Source organism: Dufourea novaeangliae, unplaced genomic scaffold, assembly GCF_001272555.1.
Source record: "Dufourea novaeangliae isolate 0120121106 unplaced genomic scaffold, ASM127255v1 scaffold88, whole genome shotgun sequence".
Classification (NCBI taxonomy): domain Eukaryota; kingdom Metazoa; phylum Arthropoda; class Insecta; order Hymenoptera; family Halictidae; genus Dufourea; species Dufourea novaeangliae.
In genome coordinates, this window is record NW_015373960.1 from 663,100 (window position 1) to 685,889 (window position 22,790).

The 22,790-nt window shown below is 47.8% G+C and overlaps 1 protein-coding gene across 1 annotated transcript in view; it reads right to left on the bottom strand.

Annotated features, from left to right (window-relative positions):
- LOC107186439 (voltage-dependent calcium channel type A subunit alpha-1) overlaps window positions 1-22,790 on the bottom strand; it is a 57,470-nt gene that overhangs the window by 24,372 nt on the left and 10,308 nt on the right. The window contains exons 2-17 of the mRNA XM_015574297.1: window positions 15,852-15,966; window positions 14,995-15,389; window positions 13,993-14,093; window positions 9,476-9,631; window positions 8,768-8,994; window positions 7,213-7,310; window positions 5,750-5,865; window positions 5,531-5,590; window positions 5,346-5,447; window positions 3,398-3,610; window positions 2,884-3,311; window positions 2,194-2,516; window positions 2,003-2,122; window positions 1,349-1,912; window positions 611-956; window positions 374-538 (exon numbers count right to left, since the gene is read on the bottom strand). Coding sequence (XP_015429783.1) covers window positions 374-538; window positions 611-956; window positions 1,349-1,912; window positions 2,003-2,122; window positions 2,194-2,516; window positions 2,884-3,311; window positions 3,398-3,610; window positions 5,346-5,447; window positions 5,531-5,590; window positions 5,750-5,865; window positions 7,213-7,310; window positions 8,768-8,994; window positions 9,476-9,631; window positions 13,993-14,093; window positions 14,995-15,371 — 3,396 coding nt within the window. The 5' untranslated portion in view covers window positions 15,372-15,389; window positions 15,852-15,966. The remainder of the gene's footprint in view (window positions 1-373; window positions 539-610; window positions 957-1,348; window positions 1,913-2,002; window positions 2,123-2,193; window positions 2,517-2,883; window positions 3,312-3,397; window positions 3,611-5,345; window positions 5,448-5,530; window positions 5,591-5,749; window positions 5,866-7,212; window positions 7,311-8,767; window positions 8,995-9,475; window positions 9,632-13,992; window positions 14,094-14,994; window positions 15,390-15,851; window positions 15,967-22,790) is intronic.

The window sequence follows — 22,790 nt, forward strand, 5'->3', positions numbered from 1 at the left end:
ACGTTTGTCGAACACCACGTATTCACGTCGACGATCTCGTTAATTCCCGCGATCGGCGACTTTGGGCTGCATTTGGATTGGTTTAAACTGTTGTCCGAAACGCGAACGTATCTGGACGAAAGGTGCGAGGAGAGTCGATCGCGCGCATCAATCGAGGGGGTAATGGGGGGAGTAGAAACGTTATCCGGAGGGCACGAAAGTCGAGCACGGAAACCGGACGATCGACTCGAATGGAATTTCTTCCATCGGCCGGTCGCTCGCGTCTAATGCCTCGCGAACGGTATTCGAAGTCGAGACGCCGACGAAGAAACTCCGTGTTTCTGTCTTCGCGACGATATCGGTTGGAGGGGGGAAACGAATCGTGGACACTTACCTTCATCATGAGTAGTAAAGTGTTTAATACGATGAGACCCATGATAAAATATTCGAACGGCGTCGATACCACTATCCTCCATATTTTGTACTTTACGCTGTTGCGCTCTTTCGGCATGTACCTTTCCAGCGGTCGAGCTTGTATCGTGAAGTCTATGCAAGATTTCTGGAACGGAACAGCAAGCGATTAATCGTAGATTCGATCGCGGTTCTTCGATCCTCTAGACAACGAACCAACCTGATTCTTGTCGATTTCGCCGTCTTGCAGTTCGGCCTCTCCTTGCTCCTGGAACGTGATGATAATCAAGGCCACGAAGATGTTGACGAAGAAGAATGGAAAGACGATGAAGTAGACGATGTAGAAAATGGACATCTCTATACGAAAATTCTGGATGGGACCCTTGTCCTCGTACGTGGCCGCCATCGAGTTCTGCAGGATCTGCGGCCAACCCTCGCCGGTCTGCACCGCGAACAACGTTAGCATCGCGGCCATCACGTTGTCGTAGTGAAAACACTGTGTATGCCATTCGCGTTTCTTCGGTTCCGGCAGCATGGCGCCCTCTTCGAAAACGAAATATTGACCCCTGCGAGGACACATCGAATTACCGTGAGAGACGTCCAAACCGTTCGATTTATCCCTTGCCCTATAACATCGTGTCAGACTCGTGTTCACGATTTTAAAATTGATTCAACAAAGAAGAATATTATTCGGTTTTCTTTGAGTCGAAGTGAAATGCCACGTTGCTGGTGTTAATATTTCACTTTTACAGTAAAAGTACAGTTGCGATAAGTACAGAACTCCTTTCGTTTATGTAAATACTGTAATCTCGGAGTCTGCAGACGTCAAGAAAATCGTAGGGCAAGGGGTTAATAATTAATAAACAGAGAACTCAAGGATGTGTCGTTCGTCGTGGATACGGACCGTCGAAGAGAAGCAGAAGAAGGTAAGGACAGTACCAAGGATTAGAATACTCACTGGCAATCCTGTTCCGTATACTTGCTCTCGTCAGTGCAGTAGAAGAACTTGCCGTTGAACAGCTGCACCGCGATTACAGCGAAAATGAATTGGAACAATATATACACTATGAGAATGTTAATGACGTTTTTCAGACTGTTCACCACGCAGTCGAAGACCGCCTTCAGCTTCGGCACCCTTTTAATCGTTTTTAACGGCCTGAGCACTCGAAGCACTCTCAGCGACTTGATCGTCGAGAGATTCTGTCCGGCGGAACTACCGGTCATGTTGAAGGCGAACGAAACCGCGGCGCATATCACCACCACTGCGTCCATAATGTTCCAGAACTCGCGCAGATACGAGCCCGGGTGAAGTATGATGCCGAGATCGATGATCTTCAGTATCATCTCGACGGTGAAGACACCGGTGAACGCGTAGTCGAAATAATTCAGAACCTCGTTCCTCGGCGAGTCCTCCCAAACGGGATCTTCGGCGGCTAACGCGATACTCGACAACGATATCACCACCATTATGAAGAAGTCGAAGTACCTCAGGTTGACGACCCAATGGGCGGCCCTTCGTATGCTGCGAAACGAAATCGACATTAAGTCACTCTGCTGCACTTTTCAGAACCAATCGTCGAACGTGATTCTCGATGGGTCGATCGAGACTTACGGATTCGTAGGGGACAGTATAAACATGGAGGAGTATGGCAGCATTGGTTTTGGTCCCGTGTCATCTTCTTCATCCTGCTTCTTCTCTTCGGACGACTGTTTCCCACCTTTTCCGTCTTTGCTGAAATCACAATAACGAATCAATCGATTACCTTGCTCTTTCCCCGGTTTAGCACAACAGTAGGTACTCACAAATTCTGGTTCGGACTCGGAGGGCAGATTTCCACTTTGGGCGCGTTACCGTCTTTGGGCTTCTGCAGGGACTCGATTTCCTTTTCGAGTTCCTGAGCCTGCTTCTCCTTGTCCTCGACTTGCTGCTCGTCCTCGGCGGCGCTCAGCTCCTGTGCGTTCGCCAGATTGTCGACGGCGATAGCCAAGAACACGTTCAGCAGCGTGTAGTTGCCGAAGAGCACCAGCACGATGAAGTAGAGCGAGTACACCATGCCCCTCCTGTGACCACCTTGCGACTCGATACCCTGGTACATCACTTCGTTCCAATCTTCTCCGGTCAGGATCTGTCGTTCAATAAAAGTCATCGTTAAACGAATTTCTATTGTTCGCTCAGTATCGATTGTTACTTCTACTTCGATCTCGTTTTTTCGTTATTCTACCTCGACTCGAAGAAAAGACCAAGTCACGTGTCCTCTTTTCTTCGTATGCTAGAGCACAGACGAGATATAAGGATAGACCTAACATGCAATGTAATTTTCTGTCCCATGCTTCGGGGAGTCAGAAACTCCCGTACCGTTTCAGAATTTCATTCCGCGATTTTCATGGGTCACCAAGTCCCGTAAGATGTCAGGCCTATTCTGATATCTCGTTTGTGGCTAGAGCTACGGCTCGTCGAATCGTTAACGCATAGAGAACAGAGGCAGAGCTTACCTGGAAGACAGTGAGCAGCGCGATGGGAAAGGTGTTGAAGTTCGTGGGCGGCGTGCCGTAATCGAAATTGAATTGGCCACCGAACAGCTGCATGCCGAGCAGCGCGAATATGAGAATGAAGAGGAAGAGCAGGAAGAGCAGGGAGATGATGCTACGCATCGAGTTGAGCAGCGATATTACGAGGTTCCTCAGGCTCTTCCAGTATTTGGTGACCTTAAAAATTCGCAGGAGTCTAAGGGCACGTAGGACGGAGAGACCGAATGATCCGGACTTCAACGCGGACCAGATCACTTCGAAGATCGATCCCGAGATGACGACGCAGTCGAAACGATTGAAGCTCGAGTCGAAGTATGTGCGAGGGCCGAGCGCGTACACTTTAATGAACATTTCCATCATGAACAGCGCCAGGAACACGAACTCCGCAAAGTCTGCGAACGATACAGAACGAATCGAAACGGTTTATTTCGATGACATTCGATTACATCAGTGAACACGATCGACGTATCGTACTCACAGAGAAAATCGGTAAGCCACTGCGGCTGACCGTAATGCTCGACGGCTACGCACACGGTGTTGAAGAACACAAGAACGATAACGAACCAGTAGAACTTCTGCGATTTCACGGACTTTCGGATCCAAAACCTGAACCTCATCTCCGCCCGCCAGAATTGCGCGCAGGTACCTTTGTCCTCCACCCTCGACTTGATGTAGGATGATCTCGAGTACCCTGTAAACCACAAACGAATCGTTTTAACGACCGATCAGCGAGCGTAATCGTCGGGCCGTTGTTCCGCGATGCCAGTCGATCGATCGTGTATATATCTTCGATCAAATTTTCGAATTTCGAACTGGTTCGCCGTAGTCGTTCCGCGTAACCATGATCGTACTGCGTTTTCGAATCTTTCCTTCGCGATACCGATTACCGTCCGATTCGACTGGGAGATCCGCGATGATCTCTGGTTCATCGTTCGCGATATCGGTATACAGACATAGAACAGAGACGAATCTATTATCTAAGCGGTATTCTAATAAGCGGGTGGTTCTGTGTATGGATCGGCGATGCGTGTGGCTAATCTATCGCTAGTCGTGTGAGTACTTCGACCGAATCTGTCTGTCTGTCTGTCGGTCGTTGTCTATGGGGACGGGACCTATTTCTGGGACGACTAGTTTTCGGTCGAGTCGATTATCTCGTTTCACGTTTCTAATTGTTCTACGATATTCGGACGAGAACTCGTCGTTACATCAACTACGACAATGTCTATACACGCTGGATACAATAATCGGTACTCCGTGGTACCGTGGGCCTAAAGACACATGGACACTCAATTTTCGCCCGGAGCGTTCGCTGCACGTCGTCGACACGTATCACGCGTGACCGTTTTCCAACTAGACGTTATTTTAACGATCCCCCCGTTTCTCCCGCGCGAATGCTCACGGGCGATTTGATAAAGACGACACAGACATATATGTATATACACGAGTGTACAGCAACATCAGCCAACAGAAGCAGCTCCTAAAAGAAACCAAATTAATCGGCGTCTCGATCGTCCACGGAGCTTGCCGCAATTCCTGGACAACACATTGTGGTAAACAATTCTCGAGAGTACAGGAGCGATCTATGATCCCACGACTCTGTTCGAACACGCTTCTATCATGCTCTCTGTGATGCACAGCCTGCGCATTCGAGCGTTACGTACATGTAGTATGTGCACGGATTGTCTTGTAATTTTTACACGGACAGTCCGTGCATGTATGTACTCTAACTACTTGACAATTGTTTCGTCTGGTTGCGCAATGTATGCTCTGCGGCAAAGTCGATTACGCGCCAGCATACCGTCGCAATTTACGCGTGTACGTGTCTGTATTTGTGTTCGTATACGTGTGTGTTCGCGTGTACGAAAGGGCCTCTCAAACGAAAACACAAGGAAACAGTTACGAAGATAAAGTTAGGAATATACACAGACTTGTTTTTGCGTCGCTCTTTGCGAGTTGCTGCATCGACAGTTGTAGTTACCTTTCAGTTTTTTCTTAGGCTCTGAAACAAGAGGAGCATCTGATAGTGGGGATCGTCGTCAGGTACTGGGGAATCGAATCGTTCTCTTTCCGATCGGAAATAGATATTAAAAGTGGAAGAAATAGATATTAGCAATTGGTTCGGTGGTCCCGCGAGCTGTCGTTCAACGTTTTTTATCGGGTCGAATCGAATTGTTCGAATCAAGCGAACAAGAGACTACAAGTAGATGACCGCTCGCGAGACCATGATGTTAGTAAAGATGTCGATGATTATGAAACGCGTAAAACAACCTGTTAATGGCAGGTAAAACGCCGCAAGGAGAATTTCGGAAAGCGATAACGTCGGAAACCGTCGAATCTGGTATCACGTCTGGTAACGCGTCTATCTCGAGATGGGGAACAAAATTTGGGGCTACCTCGAAAGTACGAGCCGAAGAAACAGGACTCACCGTCGTCCTGGTCGTCATCGCCCTCCTCTTCCTCTGTGTCCGTGCTTTTACTTTTCCCAAGGTTCTTCAGTCTCTTCTTTTTGGCCGCGGCTCTTCTTCTTCCTGCAAAGAAAATTACTCGTTTCCGTGGTCGATCGAAATTAGCGGTTCGAGAATAGAGGATTCTTCCGAATCCAATCACGAACCTTCTAATATGTGCAGCTTCTCCTCTTCCGTGGTCCTTTCTTCCGCGAGTATTACCTCCTCTAGAAATCACAGCCATCGTTTAGTCGAAAAATCAACGAGAAACAAATGCGTCGACAACGCGTAAAATTATTGGTCGGCGAAGACTGCCAAGGAAATTCTCTAGCTCGATGGGTCTTGGACACTAGCTTAAAGGGGCTTTGCGATTTTGGCTTTCTAACCTGCTTTGCAGATCCAGTTCAGGTAGCAGATCAGTTCGTGCTCGAGCTGCTGCTGTCTCCGTAATTTCAGGAACGACTGCCGGTTCTCCACCTTCTCTCTCTCCTTTGCAAACTCTCTACAAGCGTTACAGGATCCATGATTGAGCGGTTACACGGCGAATAAAGCTCGTTTTCGAGACGAATAATGCCTCTACCCCCTCCCCCTGGTGCGCGAGACAAAGGCTGCGTACGAAATCTTACTCTAGCGAGCGTTCAGCGGGAACGTACCCTTGCCGTATTGCGCGCGATCATCCGTTCGAGCTATTGCACGGCGGAAGCGTTATCGCGGCTAATAAAAAAAAAAAAAATACGTCGTAGGGGCGAGGGAATTGCTGGCGCTACGTGAAGGGAATACTGGCTTAAGGCCCATTTATATACATCGGGCTTTGTTGGTGCGACGTACCCTCGCTAGCAAACTCAGCTTCCGCTAAAGGAAAAAGTGTCGTTGGAGATGGACCTCTTAAAATTCGGTATCAGGAATTATTGAAATTTATGCCGAATTAACATTCGATTTAATATTTATTTCAGTACTTGAAATAAATTTATCAAGTGGTAGGAGGTTTTTCTCTTACGCCCTTTTTTTCCCCCTAGTGGAAGCCAACTTTGCTCGTGGGCGGACACGGCCTGGAGGAGTATAACGGACGGACCCCGATCGGACACGTCCCGGATGTGTATAAATGGGCCTTAATACTGTGCGTCTCGCGGCGACTGGCCTGTCTATGTATCAAAGTTTTCGCTACTGCTACGCGGCTCGGTTCTCGGTGGGTTTCGTACACCGAGAATCGTCACTCGAAGCGGGGGGAGCGACACAACGGCTACCGGGGCGATAAACTCGGGGAAAGATCGATCGTTTCGAGACCTGCTTGAGTGATCCACTTCAAGTAAGCACTGAACGCAGTCGTGAACAGACGCTTTCTCTTTGCTTTCTGATAAGCCGCCCGCCTCTCGACGCGTGTTCTTTCGTTAGAAAACTCCCTGACGGAAAAGAAAGAAGGATGATGATCCGGTTGTGTTTTCGGTGGGGGGTAAGGAATATCGCGGAAGCCCGGCACGACACGGAGTAGACGCGAGTCGACGAATGGCGTTTCGAAGCGTGGTTTGATCGATTCGTTGGAACGATCTACCGTGATCGAACGTATCGTGGGAAGCTAAACCTAAATTGAAACTATTATCTTCAGCATTGAATTATTACTGTTCCTACAAGAAGGTCCCGCTTACCTGGGACAAAATTGGTAACTATTGTACTAAAGGGCAATGCCCGTTTACACCAATAATAATCATAATAATTGTTCGCCACACTTTGAAACTCCGTCATCGCGAGCGCCCACTGTATCGCGAAGAAGGGTACGGCGTCGAGATCGAGGGAGGGCGCGTGAACATACGACGAGATAGAAGGTCGAGACGAGAGGAACGAATGTACTCACCCGCTCAAAACACCGAGAACTAAGTTCAGCATGAAGAATGAGCCAAGGACGATCAATGGTATAAAGTAAATCCAGTTGTACGTGCTGCCAAGAGCGTCACACACGCACACACACACACACAATCGTAACCGCGTAACGATCGATCATTGAACGCAACGGGTACACAACATTCTACGCGTCAATCTATTATCGATCGCTAGGAGTTCGAATCGTTCATTGTATCGTCGCGGGAAACGGCACTGGTCAACCGATTCGAACGACAGAATGTGGTTCTTTCTACATGTTTACGTATATTTTAATCTCTATACTACTCTAGGTATTATACTATAATTTTGATACTTATATATTGTCTTATACCAGAGGGGTTATTGTCCGTTTAATAAATAGTAATAATAATAATAAAAGGACAATCAAGCTTTCATAGAGCTCGCAGTGACGTTTCTCGTTAAGCGATTCCGGACGCGATCCGTTAAACGCGATCGTATCGACACGTGAAACGTATCGATGATCCTGCACGGAACCAGAGGAGAACCAACGCTCCCGGTCGAGATCGTTCTCTCCGAAAGTATTCGCGGTTCGGTGCTCGTCGGATTCCAGCAGGTTACAGAACGAAGCGTAGAAAGATATAATACGATCAACACCAAGATTTGCAAAGAGGGCTGAAACTGACAGTGTTATACTGAGCAAGGTGAACATATACGTCAGTGTTAGAGCTGTAAACATCTGCAAGCGCTTCTCTTCTTCGTTCCGGCGAACGAAAAAGAAACGGCGGAAGCCAAACTGTTATCGGGCAAACACAGAGAGACAAAGAGAGAGAAAGAGATACATAGAAATAGAAAGAGAGAGAGAGAGAGAGAGAGAGAGAGAGATACAGTGACAAATAAATACGACACATAGAAGGGAATGATCGACAACGAGAAAAAGAACGGTTACGAAACGTGGTTACATTTAGATCGAAAACGTATGGAAAAAGAGTGAATGGGGCAGGCAATCGGAAAAAGGTACGGTATAGAATGACACGGAAAATAGAACATATTCGTCGAATCGACGCTTTCCAAAGTATTTTCGCGGGATTCGAGCGAAACGGTTGAGGTTTGTGCGTCGGGAACGAAGGTTTACCAATAACAAGATACAACCAAGGAGTCGCGAGGTTCGTCGACTCGACGGAACGGTGAAGCGCAAACTTTGAAAATTGCGACATTATCGATCGAAAATTGACATCTAGGGTTCCGTGCTGTTACATCCTTTACTTTCGCGACCATAGTTACTTCTCTATTTGCATTACGTCTAAGTTTCCGTTAAAATAATGTATCTTCAACCGTTCCCGTTCTTGGTACCCAAACAAACCGTGACACAGGTATGCAAGTCTGGACAGCGTGTGCTTCAGAGCACTCTGCACGTGTCAGGATCGAAAAAGAAAGAAAATCCACGACGCGGAACGTAACAGCGCCAAGCACCGGGCCGTGCAGGGCACCACGGGTCGTCTTAAACCGCGGGAACGTAGGAAAACAGAGAGAACTTGTTTCATTGTCAACACTGAAGGACATATTTCTTGCTTTACCCAGTACAATATGGCAGTCCAGCCCTCCATAGTGATACACTGGAAGACAGTGAGCATGGCGAATCCGATGTTGTCGAAGCTGGTGATGCCGAAGTTTGGTCCCTCCCAGTGATCCATGCACGTCGAGACGTTCGCGTCGCACACGTGGGCCCCGAACGGCGCCTCTATTTTGTTGTCCGTGTTACACGGGCTCGGCTGTTCGCCGTCCTTCATGATAAAATCTACAACACAAAACACCGTCAGACCACTTCGCACTCGATCCAACCATCGGGAACTCGATGTCCTTCGTTCGCAATTATTCGCCAATATTATTCTCCTTCGATACCAGAGACCCGATTAATAGAATTTGCACTTTGACAAATAATTGGAACGACAAAATTAACATTTTCGCGCTTAACATAAGTAAATTTAGGTCTCTCTATGATAGGGTAACATAGTTATTTTTATCATTATTAGGTGAAGTACCAATGTATTTTTATATCTAACTGAATTCTATTCTTGTAATTGTTGTATCTCATTTACCGCATTTGATTATTATTGTATTGGTGTGCCGTAACGTTTTAAATCAAATGTTGTAAAAATGGGATCTCACCCGCATGAATTAAATTAAATTAAATTAAATTAAATTATCGACAAATATATCCGTATCTTTCGACGTTTCGACAAATTGATTAACGCTAGTTTCCCCGATGTTCTACTCACTGATATCCCGGATGCTGTAACACGTTTTATGCAGGGTTCCCGAATAAAACTCGAGGCCGATGATGGCGAATATCACGATGGCGAACAGCACCAGCAAGCCGATCTGCAGAAGCGGAGCCATCGCCTTGATAATAGACTTGAGCACCACCTGGAGACCTGTTCGCAGAAAAGTTGGCGAGGAGTAATTAGGCCCTACCACCGCCCTCTCCGAGCGATTCACGCGTCTATCAATCGATCTGTTTTACGTTCTTTCTATCATTGCTCGTTGCTCGGGGAATCGTGCTCGCGGAATAGCGCGCGCTTTTTTTTTCACCCGTTTTCGTGATCGATCGACACCAATCGCGGAATCACCGAGGCTGGACTATCGCCGTCAGTCTCTCTCTATATCGCGAGCAACGTCCTCGACTGGCTTCCTGTGTTCTCACTGTTATTCCCCTTTCTTTACTACATCAATGTCACGGTTATTAACGTGCGATCGCAAACGTTCCAGCGGCCAAACAATTGGGATACTTCGTCGTTACATAGACACAGCATACAGCACTCTCAAAAGATATCTATTTGGGTGGTGCTACATAAACAACATAATCGTTCTAACGTTGCAAGGCATCTACGTGTAGATATATAGATATAGAAATATATAATAATATATATATATATATATATATGTATGTATGGTAATATACTTGCAATAAACTTACTACACTGATCTACGAACTTTAACGTCCGAAACGTGTTCGTCGGTACGCTCGTAAACGAATCCGTGTACGGCCAACCATCGCATCGACGAACGCGAAACGTTCCGAGGAACGGATCCAGTCGATCCACGAAGTATCCGAATTCCAGACGCGGGAAAGTTTCCAAATTGGCCGCGACGCGCGTTCCTCGAGCACCGAACCTTTTCTCTTCTTCTTCTCCTCGCCTTCTCTGTTCTTCACTTTTCTTTTTTTCTCTGATTCCGCGGGAAAAAATCTCTCCGTTCCACATACATACGCATCGAATCGCGTTGCTTCTAACGTAACTACAGTCGATGTCCACAGCAATCAAAACTGAGCTAGCTATTTAAATCACGGCTGGAATTTGACAAACGATTTTTTTACGAAAGATCCCGCGATCTAGACCGCGAATGGGAACGAAAAAAAAAACCCGTTGGACGTGAAAGGAATTCAGGACGAAGAAAAGAAAGAAACGAGAAGAGACGAGGCATTCCCGTTCGATTCTTTCGATCGTTTCGGCTGGATTTGCTGGCCGATTGTATTGAAACGCTACTCACTCGGTATGCCGGAGACAAGTTTGAGCGGTCGCAACACGCGTATCGCACGCAACGTGCGCAGATCCATATCCAGGTCTATGCCTTGCGAGAACGCCGTGATGAACCTGCCCCAAAACACACACACCCCGCCACACTTTACTACTTACTACTCTATTACACTAATACTCACGCTACTTAAGTACTTAAGCTACACAACTATGTGGTTAACTAGCGTTCTATGGCCTAACCCGGAGGAATCGGGAGAGAGAGAGAGAGAGAGAGAGAGAGAGAGAGAGAAAGAGAGAGAGAGAAAGTGAGTCTCTATCGGGGTGAAGCTCGTCGTAGACCGATGTCTTCGGTTCTCTCTGTTCGTTGCATACATCGAAGGACTCGCTTAATTTACTTCTAACATTCTAACTCGACGACGCGACGGTCGGTTTGCGTCTTCTAGGCTAAGTTGGAGGAAACTCGAGGGTAAAAAGCTACGCGAGGGTACGCTCGGAAGGTGTAGACGATTGTATACTCTGCTCTAATTCGAATGATTTGAAACTTTTCAGGACGACTATAACAGCATTCGGTCTACGGTCTAAACAGCATTGGGGGTGAAACCTGAGATTCGCTCGATTCGATCAAAGCGGTGAAAAAGTTATTTCGATTCGATCGTACATACGAATTCGAAGACAAAAGGCTCGAAACTTAGCTCTTGACTGTCGCAGCTTCGGATTAGCTTATCGAATTAGCGCATCGGCGGATTTACCGGTTGAACTGTCTTCGTGAAAGGGCGGTACGGTCTCAAAGGAAACCAATTTGGCTGATTACAGTGAATCCTCGATGTGTGTTCGAAGGCTCCTCGGCAGTGAACATTAAATATTTCTTAAACTAATGACTTATAACTTCACTTATTAAAAAGTCAGCATTAGGGGACCTTGTCAGTGCCGAGGTGCCTTCGAACACTCATCGAGGATTTACTGTATCGAAGGGATCGGTTTCGAGTTACCTAACAAATATCTCTGTATATCGAGACGCATGGATATAGCTACGGATGATACTGGATGATTGCCAATGATTCGTCCAAAACGTGACGAACAAAGCATAAAGAAAACGCGTGTCCGATTACCGACGCGAGATACTAAATATAGGTCTCTATAGGAATACGACATAAATGGCAACTCTAGTTTCCCGAAGGTATCGAAGGTTACGTCTGTCGCGGTCGTCGAACCCCGCCGTTTACTTTTCGGCCCGTATGTGTCTTCCGCGATTGTAAATACACAATGCACTTCCGAAGCTCACGACCATTGTTAAATAATATCTGGACCCTAGAGCCAGAGTGTATTAAGTCCACTTATTGAAAAAAATAATGATTTGCTCTCCCCTAAAGTTCGAAAAGTATAATTTAATACACTCTGCCTCTGGGGTCCAGATATACGTTCTATGAAATGGGACCGCTATTGGACTGGTTGCGCGATGACGGTTGGCCGACTAAAATGACCGTTTCTACTGGGGAAAGTCTATGAATTAAAAACGGAGGGGAACTCGAATAGATGGTGTGAATGATTGAACTTCCGCTTACCAAATTTCCTTCACGGTGTCGATCGAATGAGAGGATCGATTAAAATGTACCTCGTGGGTGGAGAATCCGGTATTCCGATATCGACGGAATTGAAATTCTTCTTTCTCCCGTGTACGATGTAGTCGATCGAAGGAGGGAGAGAGGCTTCGGGGATCGATAGTGAAAGGGAAGCTGATGCAAGAGAGGACACCTCGGCGAGATCTATGATTCCGAGGGACGATGACACGGCATCTCGAGGACGACTAAAGGTACGAATCTCTAGCAAACACGAGCTCGCTCGAATACGTTACTGCTCTAGAACACCTAGTACCTATTTACCAATTTATAGTCAATTCTATCAAACAGTGACTGTAGCTAAAGATAGAGACTGCTAAATATAGAGACACCCGCAGGCCAATAGTCGTGTGTGATCGTTTCGTGTGAAGGTGTACGCGTGGCTTCTGTCGATGATCGCGTTGCAATTATCACAACAGGTAATTGTTTCTGATCCGGAGACGATGGGGCGATTATCATTTACGAGAACAACGTGGTGTCGCCGTTTTCTTTCTCTGTTTCTCGTTTCAAAGTCGATCGCGACGGATGCGCGCGAAATATTTCATCGAGACTGTTCGATCTACCTGTCGCGGGAGAGTACGTGAGTAACGTACGGGAAAAAAATAGAAAAGAATCGACAAGGTAATTTTAAGTCCAAGACGGTACACGTAGTTTTCCGGCGACCGAGAATTCGGAACGCGTCCCCCAAAGTTTTCGTTTCCTAATGAAAAGCCAAAGATTTCCTCGACGATTCGGCGTATCCGTATGCAGGTATTCGTGTATGCTGTCTGGTGTATGTGTGTGTGTGTGTGTATGTTTGATTCCTCGATCTTCGGAAGTCTCTAAATTAAGAACAACGTGTGCATAAAACTGAACATAACGACAGAAGATAGAACAAATAACGCAATTAAACACTAGCCACTAGTTCACGCAAAACCTCTATAGAGGCAGTAGAATATATACGTATATAGATATATATACTGTAATAGACACTCGAATTACGCAAACACGTAGACACAGAATATATATATATGTAACATAATGTAATATAAATATAGATATTATATTTAATATCGATCATCAACTGTCAACGATCATCTAGCGTCAATCAACTGTTCTAATACACCCATAGCCTCTAAATATAGTGGTGGTTAATCAATGAAAAGAAAGTAAAATCAACGGTACGGATTGTTCGAGCGACACGCTCGGTCGGGAAACTAAACGAGGAAACTAAAAGGATAGAGAACTAAGGCGGAGATTAGTACGTTAAAGAGACAGAACGTATAACAGGTCTGTGTGTTAGAAGTATAATAATAAAAGTTAGCTCGATGCTGGTCTCACTCGTCGGAACTAAACGTCGGCCCAATCCGACGTGTCAACTAAAGCAAGAGAGACAGGAGTAAAAGACAGACAGACAAACAGACAGACAGAAAGAGAAACTAAATATGGTCGACGAACTAAGTGTGTCTGATTAATCAAGAAACGTTTATTAACTAAGGAGACTAGTCGAACGCACACAAACTGCCAAGGGAAACAACTGCCAGGGGTGTTAGGGTTAGTTTAGTAATCTGCTGCTCGACTGTTCTCTGTTTACTGGCACTCTGTATACTGTTTACTTATGGCTTTTTGCATCTTTGCCGTTTCGCAGAACTCTGACTGACTCACTTGGAATTTTCGAAACCAGCTTTAGCGGTCTGAGGACCCTGAAGGAACGTAGCATACGCAGGTCGACGTCCACGTTTGTTTCGGCGAACACGGTCATCGACCTAATCCAAGGATTACTCTAGAATCTATCTGCTCGGCCGGAAAAACCGATCGACGCGCTTCCTTATATCTTAAGCCTGCGAGGAGAAAGATCCTTTCCTTGCTCGTCGTTGGATATCATCGATCGTTGTTACTAATCGCGGTCCCTCTTTCGTTGTTTCTTCGTCGTTCGACGGAATGTTATCTGGAATTCTCGCGTAACGAATAAAGACCAACGGACGAGGACGGAAAGGCTTTCTCTCTGAACAGGATATCTCGCGACGAACACGATGTGTCCAGGGTTAAGAGATTGATTACACGATCTCGCGTTAGGTTATTCCCGAAACGATTACGCGGGAAGGGTAACTCGTTAAAAAGTCGATCAGACCTGACCGTAACATTCTCCTCGTCCACTGTTTTCCTCTCCAAACGTCCGCTTTGCTCTCGGGAGTCAACGAAAATGATGTAAACGTGTAAATCGTGTGTAGCTGATCGTTCGGTCGTCACAGCGATGTGTTTTTTTTTTCTTTTTTTACAGTTTTCATTTAATGAAAGGTAGAGAATAAGATAGATAGATAGAGAAAGAGAAATAAAGAGAAAGTGGAAAGAGCAAGAACGCGTTGGTTGTTCGTATGTTCGGAGGTGAAAACGAGGGAGGGAACGAAAGATCGTAAAGTCGTGATCATGAGAGATCGTGATATGAAAAAGATACAGTGACGAATGTTTGGGAGCTTTCGCGAATCGTTACCGAGTCAGAGATCCCCGGTTTTCGGTGTTCGAGTTTGTTGAACCCACGAAGACCGAGAACCCGAATCGCCTGTGGGCCGATGTTAACGAGAACGACTAGGGGCCGGGGGAGGACAATTTTCCGAAAGAGAGGGGCTAAAGGGAGACGCGGTAACAAGAGAAAAATGGTCGTCTCACCCGGTCACCACGACGAAGAAATCCATGATGTTCCAGATGTTGCGCAGATAGGAGCCACGGTGGAGGACGAAGCCAAGGGCGAGGATCTTGAGGCTCGCCTCGACGCAGAAGATCCCGAGGAAATAGATTTCGGTGGCCTCGAGCTTCTGCGCGAGTATGGTCTTGTCGTGCTTGGGCAGGTGTTCCTCGAGAGCGAGGACCACGCAATTGGCGATGATGGTGAGCAGGACGGCGTACTCGAAGGGCGGCCACTCGATTATGAACCGGGTATGCTTCCGGATGCAGTTATCCTCCGAGAGGATGAACAACGACGTGGTGCCCTTGCCGCCTCCCCCACCGCCACCCGCCCCTCCGCCCTGATCCCGGCCTGGCGCCATGTCCACCAGACCAGGTACCTGTTCGCGTTATGCAATCCTCTCGTCAGTCCCGTCCGCTCGACATCGTCTGCTTTACGTTTCTACGGTTCTCCCGCGATCGAGAGAGATAAAAACAGTAACCACGGAGTCGCGATATACAGGGTAGCGCAATAACTATGTCCACTTTGAAAAATGTTATATACAAAACTTACACGGTATAGACGGGGGCATATTGTGACACAAGCATTTTCTGCGTGGGTGAAGGTAGAGAGGAGATAAGTGTACCATTAAGTCATTATTCGATGTGATCAAATTACCTAAGACACCCCGTATATGTTTGTAGGTATAGCTATCCGGCATGCCTCGCAGACGTACCGAATAAACGAGGAAGGAATAATCTCACGAGGGTGGGTGAGCGGCATGGTAAGAGGTATGTACCGCGGGAAGCCGCAATTAACGTATATCTCAGACGAAGCTTTTTCAAGCTCGGCTGGCTCTTACCTCCCCTCCAAAGCTAGTCCAGTCACCGAGACCACTCAGTCCGGCCAACCTCGGCCTTCTCCTGTACTGACTCGCGTATCCAGGGTCCCTTTGTGCCGCCTCGTGCGCTGCCAACCTGGAAAGCACGCAAGATGAAAGGAGTTAGCCGACGAGGAAAACTCAAAGGAGGTTATCGGGAACGCGCGCGTGTAACGGCCGACGGCACACCGTTGCCGCCTAGCGAACGTAATCGATTTCGCAAACACCCCGTGCTCTCGCCGCGTGTGTTTCGCCGGCAAACATGGAAACGAAAACGTTAACGTGTTGTTCTCCACCCGTGCCTGACCATTACGAATCTATCAAAATCCTATCAATAGCGTACCGGTTTCTCGAAACTCTGCGCAACTCGTACTCGGCCAGGTCTTTGTACGATTCTTTCCATACGCTGTCATCTTTCCTCTATAATGTAGGAGCGTTGGAAAAAATGAAAGGGCCCATGCGGGATTCGAACTCACGACCCCCTCCACGGAACCCTCCTATTTTCCAAAGATGTTATTTTCTCCTTTGCTGGGTATGGAGTTCCTGATCCCACAATACTTAGAGGACCATTCGACCGATTTCGAAATCTTTCCCGATAGTTGGAGCATAGAGGGACAGACAGAGTGCTTGTCAATGGCCGACACAAGCGTATAACGCGAATGTTGGGAGTAATTGCATCGCCTCTCCTCGCAGGAAAGTGCAATCAAGCTGACCGGTAATGCAATAATTCGCGACAAGGATCCTGCCGGTGTATCGGTGCGTCTCAGATGCCCCGAGCATCGTCTCATCTAACACGCGACCAGCTTGACAGCTCGTCGAAGTATCGGTGCAAAATTGCGCCCTATTCAGCGGACCTTGATTCTCTATTCAGCTGCGATCAGCGTTCCGCCTTGAAGAATTTAGAACACGTTTACCGAACAGAACGGGATGGAAGGGAAGACGAAAGGGGAAGGGATCGCGAGAACACACGACAGTGCGGCCAACTTTTTCGTAACGTCAAGTGTCGAGGGAAACGTTCGTCGTTGTTACTCCAATTTGAAAATGGATTTAACAATGGATGATAAAAGAACAAGATACATTTTTTCGCTTTCCCTTTTCCTCGTTGTTCTACAAATAAGAAAGAAACCTTTGCCACTGAATTTATACAACGCCCGAAAGAATATATTCTTGATCGATTGCCGTCACATTCCAGATGTTCCAAGAACCCTCTAAAGTGCTCTTTAAATTCCCTTGAGAACGCCGGAGCACAATCTCGATACCTTTCATTCTATAACGAGAGTAATCGGATAATGCATGATTTTTAATGGCGAATAATTCGCTGCCCTGAACAACGTTCCCGTTTCGCGTTGGGAAAACCAATCGAATATTTTTTCGTTCGAGTAACCTCTCTGCTCTTCTTTTTCGCATAGTTTTATTAACGAGTAGTTTCGCTGCTTTCCTCGAATGTTTGCGCACGGCCACCAGGCTTCGATCCACCATGAAATTTAATCGAGGGTCTATCGCGAGTGGAAACGTCTCCGGGGGGTCGTTATTCTTCGGTATTAGTCCGGCTGGAACTGCGTAAACGAGGACACGTCAGCGAACGGGGAACAGGTGAAATTCGTTCGGTCGTCGAAACGGAAAAACAAACTTTGCCCCTGCATTACGGACGGTGCGTCGCGACAACTCGAAATCGCTCGGGAACTGGACGTCCCGTAATTTCCACCAGGAACGTTTCTTTCTCTCCTGTTACTTTGCATCGACGTTCCACGATTCAAGCGACACGACACGATGCGAGACTCGCGTACGAACTCTGGGAAAATAGTACGTCGCGACGCACGTCGAGATTAGTACCCCCGATTCCTCCAGTACTCTCGACTACTCGTGTCTCTCCGCCTCGAGTAGTCTTTCGTTCTTTTTCAACGTCTGAGTGGAATCGTTAACGAGCCTCTGCGCCGAGCGGAATTGCCACGTGTTGGAAATTACAAGACGCAGAATTTGAGGGGCGCTTAATTTACCTGGCGTCGTCGAAAATTAGAAGCATCCGACCGGTCTTGAAAACTCTTGCGTCGTGTTCCTCGTTACAAAACGTGAATAATTCGTGGTTCTTCTTGCAAGACGCGATTGAAACACTTTAGAAACGAACGGTAAGCGCGACAATTAACAACTATTTAATTTTGTATGTCCAGATCAGGGCTTGAAAATTCTTATGATTTCGGTTTGGGTTCTTGAAAATATATAACACTAAGTGCGTCCGAACGAAAGGCCATTATCTCGGTAGAATCCGAAAGATATACAGTTCGGGGTAACGTGAACGAATCACTCGATGAAATTCCTCTCGCTGAAATGCTTGCCGAGCAAACGGCTCTACCGCCACAGTTTGCAAAACTAAACGAGCAAGCATGATAAATCGTTTGTTCCCAGTCATCCGTGTGCAGTGTCGTTAAACGGCCGAAAACGATCGAGTTGGGCGCAACTTCTTCCCCAGTCAGATTGGCCAGCCGTCTGCTTTCGCCTCGACCGAACGTCTCTGAATTATTGAAATCGAAATATATAATTGATAGAGTGCGCCCCGTAGCGGGAGGATCGATAGTACTCTCGGAAATGAGCCTGCACGGAGCAGTTTGAACCAGTTGGCGGAACGGTGCAACGCATTGCCTAACACGGGCTCTTTCGTTCTTCACACCGCCGCGTGCCACCTCGATGATTGTTATTCTAGCAACAGGTGCAACGTATTGCCGATTACGCAGTGACGGAAAGTTTTCGAATTCACCATTTTGGCACGGTTGTTTCGATTTAATCGCGAGCAAGTATTTGTACCTTGACTTGAAAGTGGACAGAGAGCTGCAATCGACAACAACAAGGACGAGGGAACAATACGAAAAATTTATATCGAAGACACTTCGCCTGGGCTGGATAGATGAACGAAAAAATTTTCGTTCCAACTGTTCGGGGAGGATAAAAACCGTCTGATATGGGGCGAAGGGTTAATTGCGATTTACGCGCGGCTACGTCACCCAGAAAGAGTTTTTGCGGATCGCCGGGTGACAATCTCGGCGCACGGGGATCCGTGCCAAACGCTCGTGTCGCCGGGCGTTCGTGTTCTTTTATTCGTGGTAATTAATACGAGGCGTCTCTCGCTCTTCCTCGTGGACCGTTTCGTTGCGTTTCGCGCACGCTCGTCGAGACGTCTGAATATTCACGATTTGATTAGTCTGTTTTTTTTTCTCGAGCGATTCTGACCTAGGGTGAGACAGTTGGCAGGCCGACTGGCGTGGAATCAACGAACCGAAAAACGTTTTAAACGATCCTCTGTGTTCGACGCCGTTCGGTTTCGCAAAAATGCTCTTGGATACTCTCCGTTTACCTATACCCACGTAGAATGGCTGTGGCTCGGTACGGCGCGATCAGTGGAATCGGTCGTTCAATGGTCAGACCGATGCACCGACCGAAATCCCGTCTAATTGAACGGTCGCGGAAATTGACCGTCCAACGCCTGGTCTTTGGTTTTGGAATGAGTCAACAAAGAGATGATAAATGAAACGACGACCCTATTCCTATTTCACAGAGATGTTCGTTTGTTTGGCAGACAATCCACGATTCCGATGACACGTCACGTGGTGCACGAACGCGATTTAATGTACATGTGATTCTGTTCGCATCGTAGGGCAACGGGACACGAGCATTCCCTTTCGAGAAGCATAGAGATTAGCGTCTATTCGTGGCAACTGGGACGGCACTTAAAAGTTTATTATGGCTCGTCGGTTATCGACGATACTTCTCGAGAGTTATTAATATCTTTCGGGGAAATCAATATGAAAGACGTGACGCCGCGCTATAACGGACATCCCCCCTTGAAAATTCTTCGTGAAAATCGATGTGCATGATTCTCGCGTTAACCTTCTCAGAAGTCGTTTAGTCAGCCACTACACTTTTCCTCCCTGCTACCTAATCTCTTTTTCTCACCGGGAGGAAAAATAAAACATCTTGACATTCATCGCTCGAACGACGCGGCTCCTTTATTCTTTATCCCGTCACCACCGCCTGAAACGCCGTCGCTCGTATCGCGGATAATCGACGCGAGCCAAGCGACAGGCTCGCGAAACAGGTGCAAGCTATCTGCACGGTTCATCGGGTGTTCTCAGCCACCTGGCGTTTCCACGCGACAAGGAATTTTCCCAGCCTCGATGCTGCCCGAAACGAACACCGCGCTTGCTGGCGGACGATAGATACCGCAACAATCGGCGCACGCGTACACACTTTACGAGCGAAAATCAAACATCGTTGCAACGTGGCGGCGCGCCTTGGCTTTATCCGGAGCTCATTCTTCACGGTCGTTCGCGTGGCTCGCGATACGATCGAGAAAACACCGTGCAGAGGAGAAGAGAAGAGAATTTTCGGACGTTCGAGAAACCAACGTGGTTTATTTTTTAAAATGGAATCGCAAGTCTCATTGTTCCTGACACGAATTACCGGATAGTATACCGTCATCGAAGTCCGATTCATCCTTGAAGCGGCTCCCACGCGATACGAGGCGTCCCGAATAGGGGTATCCGTTAACCCAAGACCGATCGGAACAAGTTATTCGTGGGATAGGCAGCAGAGGATAGGAAACCTCATTCCGTCCCAACAGCCTCCCTCGAACGACAGGAATGAAATCGGCGACCGGCTAAACACGCAGCCAGCTCGAGTGCGCCTGTACCACCGCCCTGGCTCGCTCGTTCACGAGGATTCGGAGCTGGCGCGCAGCCGAGTCACCGTTCTGCGCCACGCGCGCACTCTATCTCCTCGTGTTCGCGTTTTCTGTCCTCCTGCTGGTCCCAGCACGCTCGCCTACGTACCGTTCGCTGCGCGGCGATTTCTTCCACGCGAAGAGCAGTGCAGCCAACCGAAAGATCCCGAGGAACGCCGTCAGTCGAACCATAGTCGCGTGCAGGTTCCAATGTCAGCTGAGAAGAGGCTGGGAAACGGGGTTCTCCGGTGGAGCAACGTTTGGAACAGCGTGTCCGTGTCGTGTGACGGCAGTATAGGGCGTGTCTCCCGGCGCGGCCCAGGTCCGTCGCGACGACGATCGTTACCCGAAAAGCCGGCTAATGTCGCCCTCTAAATGCGCGAAACGATCTTGGCCAAAAATCAGCGAGGACCGAGCCCGGTGACGCGAGCGTCGTGGCGCCCACCCGAACCCACAACCTCTTCTTCTCTCTCTCGTCCTCCGATTCCCTCTGGCATCCCGTACACGATGATATCGAGGCTACCCCGCCGACGTTGCGGAGCCACCGAGAAAGAGGGGGTTTCCCGGTGACGTCACCACACCACCGCCATTTTGCCCCGTGACGTCAACCCGAGCCACGACCACTACGACCGCGACTACCGGCTGCCTGGCCGACCACCATCGCCCGAGTACATCCGTACTCTCGGTTCGCTTCATTTCGCTTCACTTCGCTTCCGTGGACTTCTAAGTCGCGTGAAGAACCGCTGTTGCGGAGATCGATTTGTACAATATCGACCGACACATTTTTCCACCGGTCAGTCGCGTCTTTGAACGATCTTGTGAACCCAGGACTGCCCGAAACGATCTTTCTTCGCGTCCCAGCGCATTCTTGACAGTTTGGGGGAGATTCGAAAGATCCGAGGTCGTTTAACCTGGTCGTAAACGAATGACAGAAATCGATTTCCAGAGGTTCTGTCAATGTTAACGCACGTTCCCCGTCCCTTCTACTCGTAGCCCATCAGACACGGGCAAACTAATTATCCGGATAAAAAGTTTCGAATAACGTATGAAAGATAGAAAAAGTATTTCGTCATTTTTAATTCTTTAAAAGTGGAAATTTCAATTTTTATAATAAGATAGTACTTCTTTATGAACGAATCGACATTTGTCGAATAATTATTTAATCTCATTGACTGTTTAAAGCTCAGAACGACGATGGACATCCCCAGGACGTTCGTAAGACTTAAATTTCTGTGCTGCTTTTCACTGTGTATTATTCGAATAAAATTCTGCCCAATAACTCTATAGCCTATGTCTGTACCTGTTTCTCATCGTTTCTGCACCGCGTGGGTGTTACGGTGATCCAGCCCCGTTCGTAGGCAGTCCGTAGATCGAGGTCGGGACGCGTGGGATGCGATATTCGGGGTGAGGAAGGCAGGATGACAGCGTGTCTCCCCGATGCTAGTCGTATCAACGCGATAACCCCAGACGTTGCCTCCTTAATTATTTACTTGTTCGCGCGTACGGCGTCCGTTCACGATCGATCACGGTAATCGTATCGATGGGCGATACCGGTGCCAAGAATTCTCGCTACTACCGGATCACGATAACGGATCCAATTCCGTGAGCTTAATGGAAACCTTTTGCGACCCATGAATCTCCGGTGTGTTCCTTATAATTTCGCGATAAGGAAGGTCCGTCCGATGCGTCCTCAAAGAGATGCTCGTCGAGCGGTCGTTGAAAATGCAAGTGGGACACGTGGAACGCAAGGAGGTGGTATGCACGACCTGCTCGACGGGATTGCTAGCTAGGCAATAAATTAGGTATTAAGAAGGGACGCGAAGGAGGTGAACTCGCTGCCGCGACGTCCCATCCTCTGGAATCGTTTTCGTCGGTTCGATTCATTTTGCTTTGGTCGCTAGCAATCTTCCGGGACCTCGGACCGTTGCGATGGAAATGGTTCCACGATCGTGATTTTCGTAATTGCGATCGTACGATGTAACGAGCGTCTTGCCTACCGTGACCGAACCGAACTTCCCAACGAAACGATACGCGAGGGCATAACCGGGGGACCGAGGAAGATCGATCGTCGTATTATCGACAGTTTAACTGCTTGGAAACGCTTTGAACCCCTGTGCTCGCTCGAACACCTTCGTTCGATTGATTTCGCTGGACGTAGATACGTTACGTTTCATTCTCGGCTTTGGCACGACAGCCTTGCCGTTATTATA